We start from the raw sequence: 25,734 nt of genomic DNA, 5'->3' as shown, positions 1-25,734 counted from the left end.
TTGTAAGACATATGTAGTGCTCCTGCTTTATCCTAACCCTTAGATAACAAAACCAGCCTTAGCTCTGGGCACAGAAAAGCAAACCACAGGTTAAGCTGGCCAGTCTGCCAACTCTGGGTGACAGAAATGCCCTAGCAGTCACGGACACATCTCACGTACATGTCTACTTATACCAAGACAGGCATAACAATCAGTAACCACAGGACGACCATGAGCATTCTCAAATTCTTTTACTGAGATATAAAAGCAGTGTTTTATGCATCAAAGTCTTTATTAGGATGAACATTTTTAAAAGGACTTCAGGGCCCAGAGCAGTGGCATAGCGGCTAAAGTCCTAGCCTTGAATGTGCCAGGATCCCATATAGGCGCCAGTTCTAACCCTGGCAGCTCCACTTCCCATCCGGCTCCCTGCCTGTGGCCTGGGAAAGCTGTCGAGGACGGCCCAAAGCTTTGGGACCCTGCACCCACGTGGGAGACCTGGAAGAGGCTCCAGGGTCCTAGCTTTGGTAAGGCTCAGCTTCAGCCGCTGAGGCAACTCGGGGAGTGAACCAGTGGACGGAAGATCTTCCTCTCTTATCTGACTTTCCAATAAAAATAAATAAATCTTTTCTTTTTTTTCTTTTTTTTTAAAATAAATCTTTTCTTAAAAAAAGTATTTCAAAGCCAACAAGTGATTTCAAGATTACATTTTCTTCAGATCTATTTCAATGAAGTTCATACAAGTTTTAGACTCTTCACCTGCTACGATGTTTCCGGAACGCGCCACAACCTTGAATCCATCAGCCACTTTGTCTACACTATCTCCATGTGTAAGCAGAACAATTTCTTCCTTCTGAAGACTCCTAAGACAAACAAAAAAGAAAATAACACATTTCTTAATTAAAACTTGATGAGTTCTCTTCCTTAGAAATACAAAATTGTCTTACATATGCATTAAAAATACAAAAGAATGCAGCAATATTTCACTACTAGCATTTAATTTTTTGTGTCCTTTATAAATAAAGCCAATGAAAGAGTATTAAATCTCAAGTATTATAATCGATAAAAAATTGAACACTAAACAAATATGTTATTTTGGTAGCATAGTCATACAGAAAAAGATTAAGAGCTCACAAAATTACTTTTTGATGGTGTAGCCAGGTGACAGCACCCCACAGCAGTGGGTAGGTGCGACTTCATGTTGGTTCCTTAACTAAATTTTGAGCACAGCTAACCACAGTTATCTGCTTCTATAAATACACTTGCCGGCTGACTGGCTAAAGGTGTGGTCTGAGTTTTAAGGTGAAGCTGGAGGATTTGTACTGCGTGCACCAGAATGTCATCTGCTGATTGGATAGTTTTAGAAAAAAAAAAAAAATCCCTGGCTGTTGCACTCCAACGGGAGCTTGAAGACTCCCGACTTGGGCCATAGCGGGTGGTGGTTCTGGAGTGCAGCAGGGACTGCTAGTGCCAAGCTCGGCTGTAGACTCCTGACACCCCACACCTGTACCTGGTATCCTCTCTCTTGCTCTCTAACAGTTTCAACACTGTATCTCCATTGTGTTGTTTGTAACACAGATATTCCAAACACCTTAATGGTTTAATCACTAGTTTTATGTCACAATAATTAACGGTGCATCCCTGTACAATATATTCATACTGTAATCAGTAATCTTCAGTTTTTTGGTTTAAGTGTTGTGAATCGGGATATCAAAGGTGTTAGAGAACTGATTTTTCACTTTAATAATGTATAGTAAAAGATCTTCTTTCTTTCAAGAATAGCCACTGCCAACTTTGTTCACTGAAAAGTTTTAGAAACAATGACAGCCTAGTATGAGGCAAATTAGCAGCATTTAATTAAGGAACTTCTGGGAGTGGGGAGCTTCTACAGATCGATACTTAGCCAGCATTAATCAAACGCAATGGGTGGACTTTCTCTGGACTGCGATAAAACAATTCAACCAAAAAAGACCTTATTTACATAATGAGAAAATTTTGATAAGGAACACATTAAAGAATTACATACAAATAAACAGTGGATGAATGCTTGGTTTAGAGGCTGGGACTCCACTCAGCACAACCCATACAGGAGTGCCTGGCTTTGGTTCCAGCTGTAATTCTGAGTCCAACCCCCGCCCCCTCCCCCGTTCAGTGTGTGCACTGAGAGGAAGCAGGGAACGGCCCAAGTAGATGAATTCCTGTTACTCCTGTGCGACCGTCAGATTCAATCCCCAGCTCCTGGCTGTGGCCTAAGTTCACCCTAGCAGTTGCAGGCATTGTGAGCATGGACTGTAGATGAGAAATAAGAAAACCAACTGTGTGCTCACTCAGTCTTTCAAATAAGATAAATTTTAAAAATAAAATAAAGCAGGCCCGGGGCGATAGCCTAGTGGTTAAACTACTTGCCTTGCACACTCTAGGATCCCTTATGGGTGCCAGTGTGTGTCCTGGTGGCCCTGCTTCTCATCCAGCTCCCTGCTTTTAGCCTAGGAAAGCAGTAGAGGACCCTGCACCCATGTAGGGTGCCTGGAAGAAGCTCCTGGGTCCTGGCTTTAGATCAGCTCAGTTCTGGCTGTTGCAGTCACTTGGGGAGTAGACAAGTGGATGGAAGGTCTTTTTCTCTGTCTCTCCTTCTCTCTGCAGATCTGACTTTCTCACAAAAATATGGAGCTCCTATCTCCTGGCTCTGTCTGGCTGAGCCCTGGCTGTTTAAGCCACTTGTGGAGTGAACCATCAGATGGAAAACCTGTGTTTGCACCTGTCTCTGCCTTTCAAATAAACACAGATCTTAAAAATAGAAAAGAAAAACAGTGTAGGCAGTAATGGAGTCCTAAAATTTTACAATTAGAAGAAAAAAAATCATAACTAGATGCTTAAAGATTTATTACAGCATCATAAATCCTAATGAATTGCTGAAGAAATTCTGAAAATCAACCATTTGAATAAAGGTTAAGTAAACAGCGCTCCATGATGACATGAAGTAAACTCAGGATTTCTAATGAATTTTATCAGTAAGAGGCTTCCAGGTTTTAAAAATTATTTTTTGCTTTTTTTCAAAATTAAAATGTAAAAATTCTTAAAAAGAGATCATCCACCTATTGTGACTATTCCTCAATATTTACCAAGAGCCAGACACAGCCAGTTTTGGACAAAAAGTAGAATATACAAACATACTTCAAAGTTCATCAAAAATGAAACAAAGTTCTTTTGATGCAAAAATGTTTAAATCCACGTATATTTTCATGAGACAAATGTCCACGGACTTTTAAAATTCGTTTATTTGAAAGAGAGCACGAGAAAAGGACAGAAGGGTAGAGTGGAGAGAAACAGTGAGCAACCACTCATCTGCTGCTTCACCCCCAGATGCCAACGGCAAGTGCTGGGACAGGCGAAACCCAGACGCTTCGACCAAGTCTCCCACGTGGGTTCAGATGCCCAAGCACTGGGGTCACCTCTGCATCTCTTCCCAGGAGACTACAGGGAGCTGGATTGGAAACCGAGCTGCTGGGACACAAACCAGAGTCCCTGTGTGACGCTGGTATTACAGGTGACAGTGTCACCTGCTCAATGCTGCCACTCCGCAGACATTCTGAATACTCTCGTGCTGAATTCTCAAGTTTCTGATCTATCCAATTTGGGATGAATTATTTATTAATACTGTAGGGGTCCGGTGTGGTAGTCAAGTGCGTAAAGTACTCGCCTTGCAGGAGCCGGGACCCTAGGCAGGTGCTGGCTTGTAACCAGGCTTCTCCAGGTCCCATCCAGCTCCCTGCTTGTGGCCTGGGAAAGCAGTCGAGGACGGCCCAAAGCCTTGGGACTCTGCACCCGAGTGGGAGACCCGGAAGAGGTTCCTACCTCCTGGCTTAGGATTGGCTCAGTTCTTGCCATTGTGGTCATGTGGGAAGTGAACCATCAGACAGAAGATATTTCTCTCTGTCTCACCTCTGTAAATCTGACTTTACGATTAAAAAAAAAATCAATCTTAAAAAAAATTTAGATTCTAGTCAATGGAATTGTCAGGAAAACAATGTTACAGGGAACGCATGTTCTGCCTGGCAAGTACAACTACATCTCAAAGCAAAGTGCCTCGGTTCAATTTCCAACTCCTAACTCCAGCTTTCTGCAAATTTAGGCCTAAAAGATGGAGCTCCAGGTTCCTGGCCACCTACCAACTACTGCAACCATACTAGGAGTGAACCTGAAGGTGAAGAACCGTCTTATCCCATCTCTGCCTTTTAAATAAAGAGATGCTGAAAATGACTTCACTAGTCCTATATCAAACTGATTTTTAGAGGTTAACACAGTTAAGAGAAAACTTGTTTGTTTTTTTTTCTAAGTAAAATACAGGTTTAAAAAGTTTATTAAGTGGAGCTTACACAAAGAAAACCCTCAAAAAAAAAAACAAGTGACTTAGACACACACTTTGCAGCTTGTCAAAAAAATATCATTCAAGATTTTAATTTTTCTCAATAAAGCAAAAGATGAGTTGAGCAAGCTACTGAATAGCTTACTCTAACCCCACTCATCAAAATTCAGACAGTTGAGCTACAGTCTTTATCAAGGAGCAATAAAACAAATTCTTTCATTGTGTCAAAAAGACTGCACAGCAAGATACAACTCTATCTCAATGCAGAGCAAGTAAGGAGGAAGCAAATAACAGACACATTCAGTACTGACTGCAAGCGCCTAGGAAGGAGGTGGGCAGGCAAAGGATGCATGCACGTGAGCACTGCAGACGCAGGACAGTTTGAAACATTATCCCTTTGTCACATCTGGTATACCAATGCTTAAAATTACACTCCAGGAAACGCAAACGCAGAAATGCTGACATGACAGTAAACAACCCCAAACAGTCCACCACCGCGCAGGTACTGCACTTTAGGTGTTGGTGTAAGTACCGGCCGTATTCCTAAATGAACACCATCACCATTCTCTACTGTGACCCTATCTGCTTTTGAATTACAGAATCTGCAATTCTGATGCATAACAGTAGCAACGTTACATTAATGTAAAAATATAATACCTGAATAATGAGCATGTGTTATCGACACTAACGTTGAACACTCCATCTTCTCTAACACTTTTTTTGTGCACGGTGCCTCCAAATACCTTATTCATCATCTGTTTAAAGAGAAAACGAACTGACATTAATACAAATCAGAGGAAAGTAATTTTGTTATATTGATGTAATAATTTACACTTGTTTTCAAAATATCATTGCATATGCATCCAACGAATACAGCAGCAACATGCAGTCAACCTGTTACTATGTATAATCACACACCTTTCAAGAGGTATGACTATAAAACAGAACCGGATTAGGAATTTAACCCCAAGGGCCTGCTTTGGGGTACACTGGGTTTAACAGTTAATTCATGTACAACTCCAGGGTCCCAAATGGGAGTGCCAGACTTCCCATCCAGCTTCCAGCTGACATGCCTGGGCACCTGCCACTCATCTGAGAACCCAGACGGAATTCTTGGCTCCCAACTTCGTCCTAGCCCATCCCTGCTGCCCATTTGGGAACTGAATCAACAGATTCTGCCTCCTCAACTCTGTTCTCTTATCTCTCAAATATTATATATATATATATATAGTATATATAAACAAACACAAGAGAACCTTTTAAAAAATGTAATCTGGGCCCGGCGCGGTGGCGCAAGTGGTTAAAGGTCCTCGCCTTGCACGCCCAGGATCCCATATGGGCACCGGTTCTAATCCCGGCAGCCCCGCTTCCCTTCCAGCTCCCTGCCTGTGGCCCGGGAAAGCAGTCGAGGACGGCCCAAAGCTTTGGGAACCTGCACCCGCGTGGGAGACCCGGAAGAGGCTCCTGGCTTCAGATCGACATAGTATCGGCCCGTTGTGCTCACTTGGGGAGTGAATCATCGGACGGAAGACCTTCCTCTCTGTCTCTCCTCTCTGTATATCCACCTTTCCAATGAAAAAATAATAAAAATAAATCTTTAAAAAAAAATGTAGTCTGAGGTTATTTTATGGCAAACACTACAGATTTTCCACTCAAATACATTTTAATTCACCTGTTAAAAATACTAAGGATGTCCTGACTTCTTTATACAAGTCTGAGAGGAGCACATCTAGCACAGTGGTTGACGTTGCTTGGACGATCACATCCTGCACCACAGTGTCTAGGTTCAAATCATGGCCTTGCTCAAGAACCTGGCTTCTTGCTAATTCTGGTTTCCAGCACCCAGAAGCAGCAAGTGATAAGTGACAGAGCTCAAATGCATGAGTCCCTGACACCCACACAGGGGAACTAGATTGAACCCTGGCCCCTAGTGTCGGTCCAGGCCCAGCCCCAGCTGCCGTGGCATTTGAGAAGTGAGCCAGAGAATGGAAGATCTTTGTCTCTGCTGGTGCCTCTCAAAAAAGATTATCTTGAATTAGCAAAAGCTGGGACAAACAGCAGGAACCACAGTACCAAAGGAGGAATCAGGATGGGTATACATTTCTCCATGCTATTTAATCTTTGGTCCCAGTGGAACAGTTTGAAAGTCTGTAGAGCTGTGTTGTAGAAATAAACAAGAAAATCTGGCCTTCCAATTATTCATATTTTCAAGTCTTATTTCAATTGACTGTCTCTCCTTGTGTTTATCATCTTATCATTTGTGCATGCCTATATCCCACCCGAGGTAATTACAGAATTTTCAAATATTATTTCTGCACTGATATAATCGCTCCAAGTCCATATGTCTGTTCCACAACAGGTATAAAATAACACATTCAAGTTGACACAGGTTGACCAAGGCTCCAAAAGAAAGCAGACAGAGAGCTAAATATTCAATCGTACAGCATTCATAGTCACTTACTCATCAAAACTGTTAGTAAGTGGCTAACCGATATATTCTCTGCTTAGCCACTTCTGTAACCCTACTCCACTGTAAATCCAACAGAAGACAAATCTGCTGAACCTTTGTGTAACCAAACGGTGGAAAATGAGTCTAGTGGCTGAGATACGCATGCCCCACACAGCAGAGTCCAATGTTTTAATATTCAGCTTTGCCTCCTGACTAGACTTCTGATGATCTGGACCCTGCGAGGCAGCAGCCAGCGGTGGCTCAAGGAACTGGGTTCCTCCGCCCAAGAGGGAAATCTGATTTGAACCCCCAGCTCCCAGCATGACCCAGGCTGACCCCTAGCCATTACACGCCTTCGGGGAATAAACTATAGAAGGAGTGCTCTGTTTCCCAAATAATATTAATTCCAAAATTAAGACTCATAAACCTTTCTGTAGCATAAAAACTAACAAACAATTTTAGGTACTACCAGCCTAGTCCTCCTATTTTTCAGTCTATACGCTCGACATCACAAATGTTCACTACCAAAATAAAACATGACTAAGTAAATTCCTCACTGGCTTTCAGCTTCCCCATAGGAGCTGGTCAGTCTTCTGTGAAGGACCAGGCAGTAACGAACTCAACCTCTGCAAGCCCTTCTGTGTCTGTAGCAACTACTCCGCCCTGGCAGCAGACCCCCAAGGCATCCAATCTGAAAGAATGGACGTGGCTGGGCTACTGTAAGACAGGCACAGAAATATGAATTTCATTTTCACCTGTCAAAATAACTTGTCCCAATTTTATCATTTAAAATGTAAAAATAGGGCCTGGTGTGATAGCGCACTGGTTAAAGTCTTCGCCTTGCACGTGCTGAGATCCTATGTGGATGTCAGTTCAAATCCCAGTGGCCCTGCTCCACTTCCCATCCAGCTCCCTGCTTGTGGCCTGGGAAAGCAGTCGAGGACAGCCCAAAACCTTGGGACCCTGCACTCGTGTGGGAGATCCAGAGGAGGCTCCTGGCTCCTGGCTTCAGATTGGCTCAGCTGCAGTCATTGTAGCCACTTGGGGAGTGAACCATCAGACAGAAGATCTTCCTCTCTGTCTCTCTTCCTCTTCGTATATCTGACTTTCCAATAACAATAAATAAATCTTTTTTTAAAAATGTAAAAATTCTTTGCAGGTCACCAAAAACCAGCCAACCAAACCAAACAAACAGACAAAGGGTCAGACATAGTTTGCTGATCCTTGGTCCACCCGCTGAATAAAGTCCAAGTTATAGTATCCAAAACAAAATTTTATTCCATAGCCCTTGTCTAACTTTTGGTTCCTCTTCTCATCTTTCCCCTCCTTCTTCACTCTAGCCACTCAAACTAATATGATTATCAAAATAAGTCATGCTACTCTCCATGACTTCCCAAACATGTGGCCCTGACTAGTAGTTCTCAATCAGATCAATAACCTACTGGAAGTTCTGAATCAAAACATCAAAACGACCAAAGATACTAGAACAATTCTACAGTCCAAAAAATCTAAATAAAGATTTCTACAAAATCAAGTGATTGTTGCCAAACTGCAGGCTCTCTCAGCTGCTCAGATGTTTGTGCTCATTCTAGTTTCTTAACTATAGATATTTATGGTTGAAGGTGTGCAGAGCTGAGCAGTCAGCCAAACAAATGTGTGTCTGGGGAAGGAACAGATAATCCTGTGTACTGAATAGCTATTTTCTTGTTGAATTTTTGTTTCAGGAAATTCTGAGGTCCTAATTGCCTCAAAGAAGCCAACAACCCCACACAGCATGGCTGGTCTACCATTCAATGAACTCAGCTCCTCTCTTATCACTCTCAAATGTCCTGCCTTTCAATCAGCATTAGACTGGGAAGGGCGGGGGGAGGAAATTCCACCAATAAAAACAATTCCGGAGGTCAGCACTGCAGCATGGATCCCACACGAGTACCAGTTCATGCCCTGGCTACTCCACTTCCTATCCACTAACTGGTCTTAGTGTCTGGGCCCCTGACACCCACAAAGGAGACCTGGATGAAGCAGATACCAGGGGACTGGACCTGTGGATGGAAGATTCCTCCTCTGCCCCCTCTCTTAAGCACTTCCAAAATCAATAAATAAATCCTAAAAACAATTATTTTAAAGACTACAATGTGAACCCCTTGAATACCTCCCCATGTATACAAACACAAAAATACATATTCCTGTCAACTCTGACAGATTTTAACAGTGCCCATTTATATATAGTAACGTGAGGTATAAACTGAAGGGAAAAAATACCATCACCTAGTGAAGCTGGAAGCACACAATGAAAACTCAGCATTTCCACTCCCAATTACCCTGAGTATGTACAAGTACAAAAACACTCCTGACAGAATTGCCTAATTTTAATGGCTGTATCATGACTAACGGCTCTATGTGGTATAGGCCGAGTATGCCGATCCCCAATGGTTGGAACCAAAGTCCTTCAAATGTTGGAGGGATTTTTTGGGGAGGAAGGGTGGGTGTTGATTGGATAAGTAAGTACACAGATTACCAGTTACACATCCGTATCAAGATATTCAAAATCCTAAATGTTCCAAACTCCAGAGCTTTTTCTACACAATGTGAAGAAACGGTGGAAAAGCTGCAGATATCAGAGCATTTGGTTTTCAGATTAAGAATATTGAACCTTTACATTTATCCATTTACAAGATTTTCTGTGTGTTTTTTTTTTTTTGAAGATTTGTTTTTATTAGGAAGGCAGATTTACAGAGCAGGAGAAATTCCCCAAGTGGCCACAAGGGCAGAAGCTGAGCTGATCCGAAGCCAGGATCCAGGAGCTTCTTCCAGGTCTCCGACAGGGATAGAGGGTCCCAAGGCGCTGGGCCACAAGCAGGGAGCTGGATGGGGAGCTAAGCAGCCAGGACACGGATGGGTACCCATACGGGGTCCCAGCATCTGAAGGAGGAATCAGTCAATTGAGCCAGTGTGTTGTGTCCCATATACAAGTTTTGACCTTTTTAAAACGGACAGTGTCTTATTAAGAAATTTACTTTTCTGATAACAGATTTCCTACCAGGTCAATTCACCCACAATATACAGCTCACACATAGCTCTAGCATGTACAAACTGTCTCAGCTAACTAATGAGAGAAATATCCTAATGAGAGAAAATACTAATAAAGAATCAGTTGCAAACAGTAAAGTTTAAGTTAACGCTCAATGCAAGTTTTGAAGAAATACCTGCATGCCATAGCAAATCCCAAGGACAGGCTTGCCGATCGTGAAGATTGCCGAGTCAAACCAGGGGGCGTCTTCGGCATATACAGAATTAGGTCCCCCCGAGATGATAATGGCACTGTGGGTTTAAACAAGACGGTTAGTGAGTCAGCTCCAACTGTTCTGTTTTACACAAAATCCATGTTCTCTGATACTACAAAGGCAAACTACACAGATGAAAGGATTTTATCATATTTTTGGTATATCGTAACAGATCTGGACTTCATCCCAACTATTTAATATCCTACAGAACTTAATTATTTTCACTGTACTATACTGCAGTGTCTGAACGCTCATCAATTAGGCATTTACTTGTTAATAGACAAACTTTCAACGTATAAAGGAAAAATCTGAGAGAGAGATAAAACACACGAGCCCACTCTGAGAAAGAGTAACATCACTGACATAAAAACCAAAGGCATGAAAAGTCAAATTTGAAAAAAGCACACACACACAATGACAGAACAGGAAGTACAGTTTAATTGTGCCCTGTTAAATTTCAAACCTGTCCACATGCCAGAAAACAGAGATAACATCAATTCTGTACCATAAACCCTTCTCAGAACCCAGGCCAACACTCTAATGCAGCTACATTAAAATTAGCAGAGCAGTGCAAAGGTAAAGTTGGGAGTTGAATACTTTATTTCAATACTTTGTTATGATTTAACAATAAAGGGGATGTATGGGTTTTATCTATGAACTTTTACAAAACATTTTCAGTGCAGGGAGTAGTTCGCTCTATTCATCCATGAGCTGCTTCCCTAACTGCACAGCCATCACTTTAACGGAGCCACCTCAGAGGCTCTGGGCTAAAGCTATGTGTGTTACACCAAACAGGAATACCGCGAAGTGCATCTCCTAAAAAATCATCATCATCATCTTAATGTTTGTTTCCCAAAAGTTGACAGCTGGGTTATGCTTTAAAATATGTGTGTTAGGCATGGCAGAGTAGCCTAGTGGTTAAAGTCCTAGCCTTGCATGTGCCAGGATCCCATACAGGCACCGGCTGTGTGTCTGATGCCAAGGTTGGGACCCTGCACCCACATAGGACACCCAGGGGGAAGCTCCTGGCCAGCTCAGTTCTGGCCACTGTGGTCACTTGAGAAGTGAACCAGCAGATGGAAAATCCTTTGTCTCTCCTATCTGTAAATCTGTTTTCCCATTAAAAATAAATCTTAAAAAGATTTTCAGTGCTAGGTATGTATGTGTATGAATTTATTTTTGTATTTTTTTGAAAGGCAGAGCTAAAGACAAGTGACAGTGAGACAGATCATCCACCTGCTGCTTCAGTCCCCAGTGGCTGCAATGGCTGAGACTGGGCCAAGCCAAAGGCAGCCACCAGGACTCGGTCTGCATGCCCCGCAGGGGCAGGGGGCCAAGTACTTGGCCATCTTTTGCTGCCTTTGCAGGCACATCAGCAGAGAGCTGGAAAAGAGGCAGAGGAGCCAACACTGGAAGCCACACCCTAACACTGGATGCCAGCAACCCAAGTGGCAGCTTCACCGGCAGTGCCACAACGTGATGCCCACTGCAGGTAATTTCTGTGAAGAGTGACATCAGGACCTTCTTTCTTCCTCAACTTATCTCTGACCCTCGGTTCACTCAAAAACTTTAAAACACTTTGATTAGGAATTTCACATAAGAAACAAAATCCTGGGGCCCGGCACGATGGTCTAGTAGCTTAAGTCCTCGCCTTGAACGTGCCAGGATCCCATATGGGCGCCAGTTCTCATCCCGGTGGCCCTGCTTCCTATCCAGCTCCCTGCTTGTGGCCTGGCAATGCAGTTGAGGATGGCCCAAAGCACTGGGACCCTGTGCCCATGTGGGAGACCAGGAGGCTCCAGGCTCCTGCCTTTGGATTGATTCAGCTCCAGCCACTGCAGCCGCTTGACGGATGATCTTCCTCTCTGTCTCTCCTCTCTGTATATCCGCCTTTCCAACAGAAATAAACAAATCTTTTTTTTTTTTTTTTTTAAGAAACACAAAATTCTGAATTTGCTCTAAGGGGAGGGAAAATACTTGGCAACACCAGTTGTCTCTACCAACTACACACAAATATAATCTCAGTGTATTTAGCTTTCTTTAATAAATAATACGGAGCTGTTCTGTATTATCCTAATCTGCTAGCCAACTCAAGACTATGAGGTTTAGTTCTATTTTTAAAAGGTGATGGACTTAGTCAAGGATAAATCTCAAGCAGTATTTAAACCAATTTGAGGTCTTACCGTATTGAATCCTGAGACGAGCTCATCGCTGACTCCTTCATTTCTCTCAGTGCTATTGTGAAACTAATGTGCTGCTCTAAGTCCCAACAAACCCGAAGTTATCAAGTAGCAATCCTACCTATCAGGCAGGTCTAAGTTCTAAAATCAGATGGTTAAGATGGTCCTTATGCTACAAAGCTAACATTCTACAGAAGGGCTGTCAACGGGCACTTCAGCAAAAGAACTATAGCAATAAAAGCGACGGTGCAATCAATGCAGCTCCTATTCCCCTCCACGACAAAAAGAAAGAAACCTCCACAGAAATCCAACCCAGGAACCAGTTATGATCAAGTGACAAGAAACACAACTTGTTTTCAACTCCAAGTATTCTGTCAACCTAGTCTGAACATTCAGTCTGAGTTTGCCAGGGATGTTTGTGGTACAAAAAGTGAAATGATGGACCTGGGTTTGACATTCAGTTTATTCGTCTCTTAAAACTTAATTCTTGCTAGTGAATCAACATGGGTGAATCAAATAAACCCAAAAGAGCACATTTTACTATAAAATGCTATCATTTTAAGAGAGTGGATTTTAATCTATATACTAGAAATAGAAGCTTAAACTTCCCTTTTCTGATTTTTTCAGCCTACTTCATTCAGAATGAAGAAATCACAGATTTCTTAGTCGACAAACCTACTAAGTCTTTGTAAGTTCTTTTTGTCATATTCTCTATTGCAAAAAAAAAAACATATGTTTTAGAGACATATGATATGTCTGCTAATATTTACGTGCTAGGGCTGTGGCTGGGGCCAGTGTCTAATGGGTCAGGCTGCCACCTGCAATGCTTCACAGCCCACGTGGGACCAGTTCAGGTCCCAGATGCTCTACTTCTCATCCCTATTAACGTGCCTGGGAAACCAGTGGAAGACCGCCATAGTTCCTGGGCCCCTTCACCCGTGTGGGAAAGCTCCTGGCTTCAGCACGGCTCAGCACTGGCTGTTAGGGTAACTGTGAGAGAACCAGAAGAACTCTCTCTACCTCTCCCTCTCGCTCTCTGTATCTCTGCCTGCCAAGTAATTCTTTTCAAGCTATGTCACAGGTCCAGTATTGTGATGCAGTGCATTATACTGTCAATTGCAACACGGAAATCTGGTATCAGAGTGCTGATTGGAGACCGAGCTGCTCTTCTTCTGATCTAGCTCCTTGCTAATGCTAACTCCTTCCTCCTGGGAAGGAAGTGGAAATTGGCCCAAGTTTGGGGACCCCTACCACCCCAATGGGAGACTAGAATGGAGTTCCTGGCTCCTGACTTCAGCATGGTCCAGATCTCGCTGTGGCAGCCATTCAGAGGGTGTACCAATGGGTGCATATTATTTCTATCTCCCTATCCTCCAATCCCCCGAAAGAAAACTTTGAAAGGGGGATGGTGTGCCAACTAAGGACTAGGTACAGCTGCTTGCATCCAGAAAAAAGCACTTTAACAAAGAAAGTAATTCTATGCTGAAAAGGTACAGCAGAAGCTGACATCACGGCACAGCATACTAAGTTACTGCCTGAGATACGGTTGTTTCAGGATGTGCCTGGGAAAGCAGTGGAGGATAGGCCAAGGCACTGGGACTCTGCACACACCTGATTTCCAGCTTCAGCTCTATCCAGCACTCGCCATGGTGGCTATGTAGGATGTGAAGATGTTCAGGGAAGGTATCTGTCTCTCCCTTTCTCTCTGTAACTTTGTCTCCCAAATAAAGAAATCTTAGGGACCAGCAGGCCAATCTGACGTCTGCAGTGCCAGGAGGCATCCCGCACGTGCGTCAGTTTGGGTCGCAGCTGTTCCACTACGATCCAGCTCCCGATTAATAGGCCTGGGAGGGTAATGGAGGATGGCCCAAGTGCTCGGGTCCCTGAACTCACAGGGGAGACCCAGGAGAAGATCCTGGCTCCCAGCTTCACATCAGCCCAGCTCTGGCCATTGCAGTCATCCGGGGAACGAACAGAGGATGGAAGACATATGTCACTCTCTCTTTAGAACTTTCAACTAAAATTTTTTTTTAAATCTTTTTACAAAAATACTTAGGAGGGCCCAGTGCAGTGGCCTAGCAGCTACAATCCTTGCCTTGAACGCCCCGGGATCCCATATGGATGCTGGTTCCAATCCTGGCTGCTCCACTTCCCATCCAGCTCCCTGCTTGTGGCCTGGGAAAGCAGTCGAGGACAGCTCAAAGCCTTGGGACCCTCCAGGTGTGGGAAACCCTGAGGAGGTTCCTGGCTCCTGGCTCCAGATCGGCACCACACCGGCTGTTGCTCTCACTTGGGGAGTGAAACATCAGGCGGAAGATCTTCCTCTCTGTCTCTCCTCTTCTCTGTATATCTGACTTTGTAATAAAAAATAAATAAATCTTAAAAAAACTAAGGAAAGAAGGAAGGCAGGAATGAAAGGTAGCTATAGCATTAACCAGAAATTCCTGTTGAGAGAAGAAACCAAGAACCAAGTATGTGGCAGAATTGGTTAGAGGCTATGCTGGCTGTGTGAAGTGTCCATATACCATATAGGAGTGCTGGCTCTGCTTCCAATCCCAGCTTCCAACGAATGCACACGTGGGAGACAACGAAGAATGGCTGAAGTACTGGGGTCCCTATCCACCTGCAAGACCCAGACTGAGTTCCAGGCTCCTGGCTTCAGCCTGGTCCAGTCCCAAATGTTGCAGCCATTTGGGGAGGAAGTCAGCAGATTCAGAGCACTGTCTCTCTTTTTCCCCTCTTTTTTCAAATAAGCAAATGAACTTTAAAATAGAAGAAAAAAAAATACGACAGCTTTGTTGGTTGCTATTCTGGCCAGTTCTAAGGGCACAGGCTATTGAAATTAGTTCCTTCATTAGATTCATGCAAGCTTTTTCATGTTTTAGAAACTAGTCTTTTTGAGATTTTTTAAAATGTAGACCTCAGGTTCTTTTTTGCTTTACATTTACTTTTATCAGAACATCAGATTTACAGAGAAGAGAAAGATCTTCCATCCGCTGGTTCACTCCCCAAGTAGCCAAAGCCAGGAGCCAGGAGCTTCTTCCGGGTCTTCCATGCAGGTGCAGGGTGCCAAGGCTTTGGGCCGTCCTTGACTGCTTTCCCGGGCACAAGCAGGGAGCCGGATGGAAGCAGAGCAGCGGGGACACAAACCAGCACCCATACAGGATCTTGGTGCATGCAAGGTGAGGACTTTAGCCAGTAGGCCATTGTGTGCCAGGCCCAGAAACTAGTCTCTTGAGATAGAAGTAAAACAGATTTATAGTATATGTTTCATTTCTTTTGGGAATTTTAGTTGATTTTCTTTACTTTCCTTGAATTGAACAAGTTTAGGGTCAGTCAATGACATGAACTCTGGTCCACAAATCATACAAAACATCAAACATACTCTTTTAACTGCACAAATAAAATTAATTTTTTCACTGAAAGCTTAATTCCTCTTTCCTATTCCTGTCCCCTAAAAGAACCACGAGAAATTTCTCATTAAAAATCATTCTATACCTTAATTTCCACAGAAAAATTCAGTGTTCAACTAAATTAATAACAGAATAACCCATGACCCAAGCACAAGCTCTTCCTGAAAATGGCAGTGAAAGTCTCACCGGAAACCTTGTTCTTTTATGGCGAACGCCGGCGTCTCCAAGGGGAAGATTTCGGACTGCACGGACAGCTCCCTCACCCTCCGGTCTATTACTTTCCCGTACTGAGCTCCAGCGTCCAAAATGACAACAGCTCCCTCGTAGTGGTGGCAGCCATCTTTAAGGTCTCCTCCGGCGTTCTCCATCTGCAAGCATTAATGCAAAAGGAAATTAGGGCTACTTGAAAAAAATGGTAGACTGCTAGCAGCTCCAAAAATGCACAGAAATGAGGATTTTCTGAGTTGTGAATTCAAATATTTCTTTCAAAGGGAAGATTTTATGTATTAAAATTCTCTCACATACAAAATATTTAATACCCATACATGAGCATTTGAATTTAATAAAAGTTACTTTACTAACCATTATATACTCAGCCTGACATATATTCACTTTGTATGCATCAACCCTTTTTCAAAAAGGTACATTAATCTGAAAGGTAGAGGGAGAGAAAGAATGAGTGACTGATCATCCACTAGTGCAGTCCCTAGTGGCTGCGATGGCTAGAGCTGGGCCCGGCCAAGGTTTTAGGAGCCTGGACGTCTCTGATTTCCACACCTTGCTCATGTCTCTTTCAATTCTCTCATGTACAGTAATAGCTTGGAATAAGTTCAGCTAGGGAGCCAGTTTTCCACAACAGTATCTATTTATCTATTTTACAATTGCATTTATTTGAAACAGAGCTGGAGACAAGAGAAGAGAGACTGGGAGAATTTCCATCTGCTGGCACATCCCCCCACATGGTTGTTACAGCTGGGGCTCCATCCAGCTCCAGCCGGGCCTCCCACTTGGGTGGCAGAGGCTCAAGGAATTGGGCCATCTTCTGCTGCTTTCCCAGACTAACAAGAAGTTGGATCAGAAGTACAGCAGCCAGGACTCAAACACATGCTTATATGGGAGCCCCACCACGATAGCAGGTAGCAGCTAAACCTGTTGCACCATGAGGCTGGTCCCCACAATCACCACCTTAACTGCTGTGCAAAAAACATGCCCCCCCTTTTTTTTAAAATCACAGGCAGTTCTTATTTCTCATAGTTCTGCTATGCAAAAATTTCAGGTACCATGGTTAACACCAATTCCTCAAGAATCTGATTCAAATTTCAGTTGTATATTAACTGAGTAACTGTACAAGCTACAAGCTTTTTTTCTAGTTCTGCAAGCCACAAACCACCTCATAAACTCATGGGCAGCGACCAACAAAGTCCCTTCTTTATAGTCTAGTGGTGAAGGGTTAACATAAAACAAAGAGCCAAGAACACAGTTGTGGTGCCTTTGTAACCACACAACAAACCCTGAAAACATTTCAAAATGTAGCTCATTGAGAAGACAAGCCAAGCCAACAGAGATGAAAATGAAGCAAAGAATGGAAAAGTGGTCATGCTGCAAGTAAAATTCAAATCCATTGCAAACAGAAGGAATAGGACTGGCAATGGGTTTGACAGCCTTTAGATATCCAACTAGAGGAACTTAACATCAGAAAGTGGTTGTGATTAAATGACCACATAGGCAAAGATGCAAACAGGAAAATAATTCATATCACTGAAACCTGGAGTAAGACATGGAAGTCAATGTACAAAAGAAATAAAAAGTGAAGGGCCCCACACAGTAGCCTTGCGGCTGAAGTCCTCGCCCCGCATGCAACAGGATCCCATACAGCCACTGGTTCGTATCCCGGCTGCTTCACTTCACATCCAGTTCCCTGCTTGTGGCCCTGAAAAGCAGTCGAGGTTGGCCCAAAGCCTTGGAACGCTGCACCCATGCAGGAGACCTGGAAGAGGTTCCTGGCTTCAGGGAAGCTCAGCTTCTGCCCTAGCAGCCATTTAGAAGGTTTTTTTGTTCCAATAAAAATAAATGTGTAAAAAAAAAAAAAAAAACTAGGTGAAGTATGGTACAATGAATACCCCTTTTCATCTATATTCAACAATAGTGTTTCACTTGCTATTTCCATTTAATATACTTCACTTCATATTCCTGTTCAAAACAACTTTTCACTGCACATCTTCTACAAGGAAGGTCCTTCTCCAGCATGACTCTGACACTGTTATCACAGCCAAGACACTGCGCACGGACGGTGGCCTGCACACGCTGTAAATCCATCCCAGGATGCTGTCGGCACTCACACTGCATACGCACTACCGGGCCATTGTCTCCTTTGGTCTAGAACAGTTTGCTCCTCACTTACCTTTCTGATTTTTTTAGGACACTGACAACTTTAAAAGTTCTTATCAGCTTTTTATGGAATGCCCCATTGTTGTAGGGTAGGCAGCTAGTTCAGAACCACGAGCTTGGGAGCCACACCTTCCCCACCCACATAATCCTTTGTGCCCACCTGTGCTGCCCACCCATCTTCACCTGGAACCCGCGAGGGGGTGGTACTGCACTGTCGTATAGCCACTTCTCTCAAACACCCCCATGATAGGGAGAGGCTTGCTCTCTTGGTCCACTGCTTCCACTGCTCTCTGGTTGACCTCCCCGGTACCTGCTTGCCCTCTAGCTTCCTGTGGACAGATTCTGAGCACAGATAGCCCCAGAGCATGTCCTGTGTGTCTGTATTCCTCACCCTCTGTTCACTGTTAGGGTAAGACAGTAAAGATGTTAATGCTAAGACACTTTCACTTCTATCTTGTGTACTTTCAAGAGTTCCAGGAGAGGTGAGGCCTAGCAGAAACGGAATGAGATGGAGAAGCCAGGAAAGGGTTTAAGTGTGCCCAGGTTGTTCACTGCACAACTCTGGATAACATACTGCTGGGGAAGCTGGGACACAGCTCTTCAGTTTAATGGAGAGCTTTCACTGCAATGGCCATTTGTTTCAAATCAGACTGGGCTGCCACACGGACTTGTCAATTGGTAACTTCCACTGGACCCTGTCATCACCAAGCTTGGCGAATAAAGACTCCTCAATATGTTCCAGACCTGTCCGTTGTGCTCTCTCTAGCACCCCGTTAACACCCACAGCTAAGATTTCTTGGTTCTTAATTGTACATGCCTTTCTGTTGTAACACAATGTCATTTTATTTCACCAGTCATGATACTGTGTCTGATCACTTGGATACAACATCAGTGTGCTTAAAAGAAAAATGTCTAACTCAAATGTTCCCTCTACTTAAAGCCCTATAGTGACTTCAACTTAGAATAAACGTGAGCAACATCCAGAAGTATTCTCCTAGGCCCGAGAAGCCTGGGCCGAGCCTGCTCTTTAGCCCAAGATGTTTGTGAAATATTCCATGTTTCTGGAGTGGTGTCTGGTCCTCTCTGAAAAATCTTTTAAAAAGTTGTGGAGGGGGAATCTTTTAAATCAATACACTTGTACCCAGTGCAGTAGCTTAGTGGCTAAAGTCCTTGCCTTGCATGTGCTGGAATCCTAAATGGGCACCATTTCTAATCCCAGCAGCCCTGCTTCCCCATCCAGCTCCCTGCTTGTGGCCCAGGAAAGCAGCCGAGGACGGCCCAAAGCCTTGGGACCCTGCACCCGCGTGGGAGATCTGGAAGAGGCTCTGGGCTAGTGTCTCTGGATCAGTTCGAAACTGGCCATTGTGGCCCCGTGGGGAGTGAATCACTGGACGGAAGATCTTCCTCTGTCTCTCCTCCTCTCTGTATATCTGACTTTCCATAAACTAAAACAATCTTAAAAGATATATAAGTATACTTTAAAAACTCCAATAACCTAGTGACACAGCTATCACTGATATGGTCATAGTAAACCACATTAAGTTACCAGCAGCTTGAGAAAAAGCACTTAAGAAAAGGAGATTCCCATAATGGCTCTTAAGAATCAATCCTTTTTCTTTAACTCATTCAGTTATTTTAAAGGCAGGGTTGCAGCAAGAAAGAGAGGGAGGGAGAAAGAGAGAGAGGCAGGCAGTGAGGACGAGCCAAAGTGATCTTTGATCTGCTGGTTCACTCCCCAAATGGCTGCAACATCCAGGACTGGGCCTGGTCAAAACCAAGAATTCCACCTGGGCCTTGCACACAGCAGGTAGAGGCCTAAGTGCCTGGGCCTTCTGATGCTGCTTTTCCAGGATCACCAGCTGGGAGCTAGAGCCAAAGTAGAGCAGTCTGAGCTCCAACTTCAAACAGTCCTCACATGGGACGGTAGCACTATCAGCTGCGGCTCTAGACACTGCAGCACACTGCTGCCCTGCGGGAACGCCTCTGAAAGCAGAAAGATGCCCCAAGGTTTAAGGGAAAGAACACAGGCCAGCTAAGTCATCCGAAGCAGACACGGCACAGGTTCAAACAACTCAAACATGCCACTTCTCCATGCATTCTATGAACAACTGAGTTAGACACCTAGGAAAGCACAATGGCTTATTATTCCTACTGTTGTGAGCGGAAAATTTTGATCCCTTACTTAATTCCTTAACATTCAATCAGCAAGACACTTAATGCAGAGAAGGACAAATGAAATCTGGTTATTATCTGAACAATTTTGATTCAAAAGATCTGGTAAGATGAAAGAAGTGGGGCCAGCATGACTCAACTGGCTAATTCTTGAGTCTCTACATCCACATAGGAGACCCAAAAGAAGCTCCTGGCCCCTGGCTTCAGATTGACTCAGCTTTGGCTATTGCAGATAATTGGGGAGTGCATCAATGGATGGAAGATTCTCTTTCTCTCTCTCTCCTTCTCTCTGAAAATCTGACTTTCAAATAAAAATAAATAAATCTTAAAAGAAAATATTACATCCCATGCCCAAGTGAGATTTATTTTAGGAAATGCAAGGCTAGTTTCAAATAGAAAAAGTAATTTATCTGGTAACAGAATAAAGAACAAAAGCCCACAAGATCATCTGAATAAATAAGAAAAAGCATTTGATGACTCAACACTCTTCCATAATAGAAACATCCCATAAGCTAGGCCTAGAAAGGAACTTCATCAGCGAGCACATACAGAAAACCCAGGGAACATCACTCAGTGCCAGTTACTCAAACTGTTCTGAAGTATTAGCTAGAATACTTTATTAATGAAATAGCCAAAGTAGTTAGCTTTATGTTTAAAGCAAGATTTTCTTTAGCTCAGAACCATCAAGGTTCAAACTCCCAGATGAGCAGTGGAGCCTGAGGGACGTGGGTAGTTCTGGCCTCCAGCCAGGCCGACAGATGGCAGTGGTGGTCAAGTCCCCACAACCATGTGAACCAACTCCCCCAACAAATAAATCCTCTCCTGTGTGCATGACTAAAAGTACTAAGTATATGATGGGTTTTTTAAAGGTTCATGGATAAAATAAAAATGCAAAATATAAAATTTTATTTTTCAACATAAATTCCATCAGCTTCAAAACACTTTGGTAACCTACAATATGTCATTAAGTCTCCCACCTAAGAACTCAGTCCTGGACACTTAATGATGGCAATACAGTTGTTCCATCATTCACTAGAGCAAATGGGCACCTTTAGGAAACAAAAAGGAGCCAAATGAGAAGCGGCGACACATGTACCTAACAGCTTCCCTTTAAAACTCATCCACTGTCTGCGGAATGAGCAGAACCTTTTCCTATCATCACGGTAGAGGATTGTCCAGCTTTTTGTTTGGCTAACTTTCTGGAAACATTCCTAATATGCAGGCAACATTCTCTGACCCTCCAGAAAGCCAACAAGCAAAACGCCTCAGACATTCCCCCAAATGGTGGCTGTGACCTTTGCTCTCGTCTGCTTTGGCCTTCGTTGGACTCTGCCCGCCACCTCCTTGTAGCCACTGCTCTGGCTGTGCTGACTCCAAGATGAGGCTAGCAAGGTCACCCTTCATCTCCCTGGAAAATTCTCCCAAGAGGTTTTTTAGGATCTTGATCCACTTCTGAAATTTTCCACTCAAAGCTTTGGTAGATCAGAGAGGACAAAGTTTGCTCAACTTTAATTTTTTAGCATTGTGTAAGCTGATCCAGTTAGGATGTCTATGGTATTGGCTAATATTTCCACTGTTGGCTGTTATGTCATCTTCAAGCAGGGAAAAAACAAGGTTAACTTTACACAGATGGTCTGCTTCTGAGGGCTTCACCTTCAAGACAGCTGTATGCGTTCTCAAAACGGGTTGTCCACCTGTGAACTGGTATTTGCGGTATTCTATCCCTGCAAACTTCTCAGATTGTTTTCATGTTGTTCTGACAGGGCCTGTTTTCAAACCGATGCCTTTAAGTTCTTAAAGCCTGAAACTAGATACTACCCAGATATGTTGTAACAAGTTAGTATTGATTTCTTCTGATTAAAAAACGCAGTGTTTTCTCATAATCTACATTTTCTGTAAACTTGCATTAAGACTTCCTCCATGTTTGTAACTGTTTATCTCTAAACCTCTTCCTTTTGCTTTCTCTGGAGGTCCCTAATACACGCCACCTAAACTCAGCACAAACCAGTAGTTCACCAAAGCTTGAGAATTACCGTATGACTGAACAATTCCACTCCTGGCTATATGCTCAAGGAAATGAAAACTTACATCTAGACAAAAACTTTCACAGAAATGCTCACAGCAGTATTATCCATAACACACAAAATTCACACAGAAACGTTCATAGCAACATCATTCATAATACACAAAGAGCAGAAGCAAGCCAACTTCCATCAATAATGAACACATAAATAAAAAGTGGTATCATGCAACTGAGTATTATTTAGTGATTAAGAAAGGAATAAATTTATGCAGGCTATACAATGGAAGAATCTTTAAAGCATCATACTAAGTCACAAAATACTATTTATTTTTAATTTATTATTTTTATTGGGAAGTCAGTTATACAAAGAAGAGAGAAACAGCAAGATCTTCCATCCGCTGATTCACTCCCCAAGTGACCACAGCGGCCAGAGCTGAACTGATCCGAAGCCAGGAGCCAGAAGCTTCTTTACGGTCTCCCATGCAGGTGCAGGGTCCCAAGGCTTTGAGCCGTCCTCAATTGCTTTCCCAGGCCACAGGCAGGGAGCTGGATGGGAAGCGGGGCTGCCGGGATTAGAATTGGAACCCATAAGGGATCCTGGCGTGTTCAAGGCGAGGACTTTTGCCTCAAGGCTACTGCACCAGGTCCAGACAGAAGGAGAAAAGATCTTCCATTAAGTGGCCGCAATGGCAGGAACTGAGCCAAGCTGAAGCCAGGAGCCTTTTCTGGGTCTCTCTTGCGGGTGCAGGGTCCCAAGGTTTTGTGTCGTCCTTGTCTGCTTTCCCAGGCCACAAGCAGGGAGCTGCATAGAAGAGAGGCAGCTGAAACATGAACCGGTGCCCATATGGAATCTGAGCACGTGGAAGGTAAGGATTTAGCCACTGAGCCATCACGCAGGGCCTCAGCTTCCAACATTTTAAGGACAAGCCTCATAGTTGAGGGTATTACAGCATCCTCAACAGATTAAAATATGCCAGTCTAAAAGAGAAAAATAACTTGTCTCTGCGTAGCAGAGACGAGGAGGAGTTGCAATGACAGCAAGCCACTCAGAATTCTGAAACTCGCTCCTCCACTCCAACTGAGTGAGGCCTGGAGATGCTTGAAAGGCTTCCTCCTGAGCGCACACATGAAGGCTTCTCTGACACTGGCTTCCACCTGCTAGTCAGACCTTCACAATCCTGGCCCCTTGCTGGGGCGGTCAGCAGATGGCCCGCCCAGCCCGTACTGGAAGCCCGTTATGTTAGATGCCTACCACACTCTCCTCTTCATTGAAATCGCCTTTTTCCATCTCAGGATTCCTTCTCAATTGGGAGACCCAGAAGCAGCTCCAGGTTCCTAACTTTGGTCTGGCACGGCCTGGCCACTGTGGCCAAAGGGGAAGTGACCAGTGTACCCTGATCTATCCCTCACTCTCAAACTCTGCTTTCCAAAATAATGAACTAGTTAGAAAAATGAATGACAGAACTTGGCTGGCAGATAGGTGCACTGACTAATTTAACTTCCCCAACACCAAAAAAAAATTACAGCATGGAAAGTCCCAGCATTATCAATAACATGAGAACAATTTATTTACAAATATTTTTGTTTACCTAAAATTTGGCCAAAAAGGATCTCAGGAATCATGACTCGTAGATTTACACCCATAATGTGAACTAGAAGAATTACTGAGACCATCTCCCCAAAATACTGAAGTCCAAGTGATTTACATTTACAATTATCTGAGTTTTGGAAAAGGCTTTTTTCCAGTGACAAACGCATGCAGGGGCAGACGCTGCGGGGTGGTATGTAAAGTCGCCGCCTGTGGGGTGGTATGTTACGTCACCAAGGGCGACGGCGGCTCCCCGATGGACCAACTGGACGGTCCAAGAACTTGGGCTTCAGCATCTGCATGAGACCAGGAAGAAGCTCCTGGTTACCGGCTCAGACCAGTCCATCTCCAGTCATTGTGTGAACCAACAGATGAAAGATCTCTAAACTCTGCCTTTCAAATAAATAAATCTTGAAATTATTATTTAAAAAAAAAAACAGGAGTTAAGTAACAGACAACATCATTTGACAATGGGCAAGGCTTGGGAGATATCCTTTTGCAAATGTTATAGATTTATCTTTGGTCTTTCAATACTGCCAATTTAAGTAAAAGAAAGGTAAGTTAGCAACACTCAAGTGAAGAATTTATTAACTTATTAGTATAATTAACTCAGGAAAAGGTGTCCAATGTATGTAAATTAGTAATTTTGGCCAAATTGTAGATTTGCATCACCACAGAAATCCTGTCCAAGTGCACAATGTGCTAACTGGAGTGACCCTCGTGGCCCCATTTTTCTGTCCTCATTCAGATCTGCTGTTCTGTAAGCCTATCTGGCCTAACACTCTCCTCAGATTCTTTCATTTTTAACCATCATTATGAATAATGTCATTAAAGACAAAATGGTCTGTTAGACTTTCTTTTTTAGATTTCCATCTTCTGCCATGGCTTTGAGTAGTGCCATGTGGGTTGCAGGTAGTTTTCACTTTAAATTTGGGAAGAGTCTGAAAAGTAAGTAGTGAAAGTACAATTTAGGAAGGGTATATATTTGGTCACTTTTTACATCCAATTCCTTTACATCCTTTATACCAAATTCCTTACTCTATTATAATGGATGGCATTAAGGAACGGAAGGATTTACCTACTTACGCATTCCCTGTGTCCTCAAACTATGAATCTAAAGCCATGGCCAGGATCCACCCACAAGAAAATCAGCTATCATGCTACTATTACCATGGCAAAGCCGTTTTTGTTTGGTTTTATTTTACTGTCATGATTCTGGAACACAGAAACATCTCTAATTCACAATCAGCATGGAAAAAGAAAACACACAATTCTGTATGGGTTTTTACTGTCTTATCCCACCAATAAATGAGGCAAAGACAGAGTTCCTGGCTCTGACCTGACCTGGCCCGGCCCAGCCCTGGCTATTGTGGCCATCTGGGGAGGGAACCGGTCACTGCAATCCATCAACCTCTCTTCCTGCTTCCTCCTTTTGCCCTTCAAATAAAGTAACAACTCTTTTAAAATATATTAACCCTGAAGTCTTCATTCATTTTAAGCATCTATATAGTTTTGGAAAACAAATGAAAACAAAGCTTAAGTTTTGTCTTTCTAGATAGCAAAGAATTACTTAAAACAACATCTTTTGGATTATAACTTCTTAAATTATTTATCAAAAAAAACCAGATATGGGAGGAGGGTGTTTGGCAGCACAGTGGCTCAACAGGCTAGTCCCCTACCTTGCAGCATCAGTATCCCATATGGGTACTGGTTCATGTCCTGGCTGCTCAACTTCTGATCCAGCTTCCTGATTATGATCTGGAAGGATGGTCCAAGTCCACGGGACCCTGCATGCATGTGGGAGACCAGAAAGAAGCACATGGGAGCTCCTAGATCCTGGTTTCAGACCAGCTCAGCACCAGCTATTTCAGCCAATGAGGGAACCAGCAGAT

General features: G+C 43.4%; 1 protein-coding gene across 2 annotated transcripts in view; it reads right to left on the bottom strand.

Annotated features, from left to right (window-relative positions):
• GMPS (guanine monophosphate synthase) overlaps positions 1-25,734 on the bottom strand; it is a 72,192-nt gene that overhangs the window by 22,780 nt on the left and 23,678 nt on the right. For both annotated transcript variants that reach the window (XM_040974841.1, XM_040974842.1), the window contains 4 exons: positions 15,858-16,039; positions 10,001-10,115; positions 5,003-5,100; positions 739-842 (listed from right to left, as the gene is read on the bottom strand). In XM_040974841.1, coding sequence (XP_040830775.1) covers positions 739-842; positions 5,003-5,100; positions 10,001-10,115; positions 15,858-16,039 — 499 coding nt within the window. The remainder of the gene's footprint in view (positions 1-738; positions 843-5,002; positions 5,101-10,000; positions 10,116-15,857; positions 16,040-25,734) is intronic.

This window comes from Ochotona curzoniae, unplaced genomic scaffold (assembly GCF_017591425.1).
Source record: "Ochotona curzoniae isolate NIBS_2020 unplaced genomic scaffold, NIBS_Ocur_1.0 contig_2599, whole genome shotgun sequence".
Lineage (NCBI taxonomy): Eukaryota > Metazoa > Chordata > Mammalia > Lagomorpha > Ochotonidae > Ochotona > Ochotona curzoniae.
The sequence above is the reverse complement of the archived record's forward strand: the minus strand, read 5'-3'. Positions and strand labels throughout refer to the sequence as shown.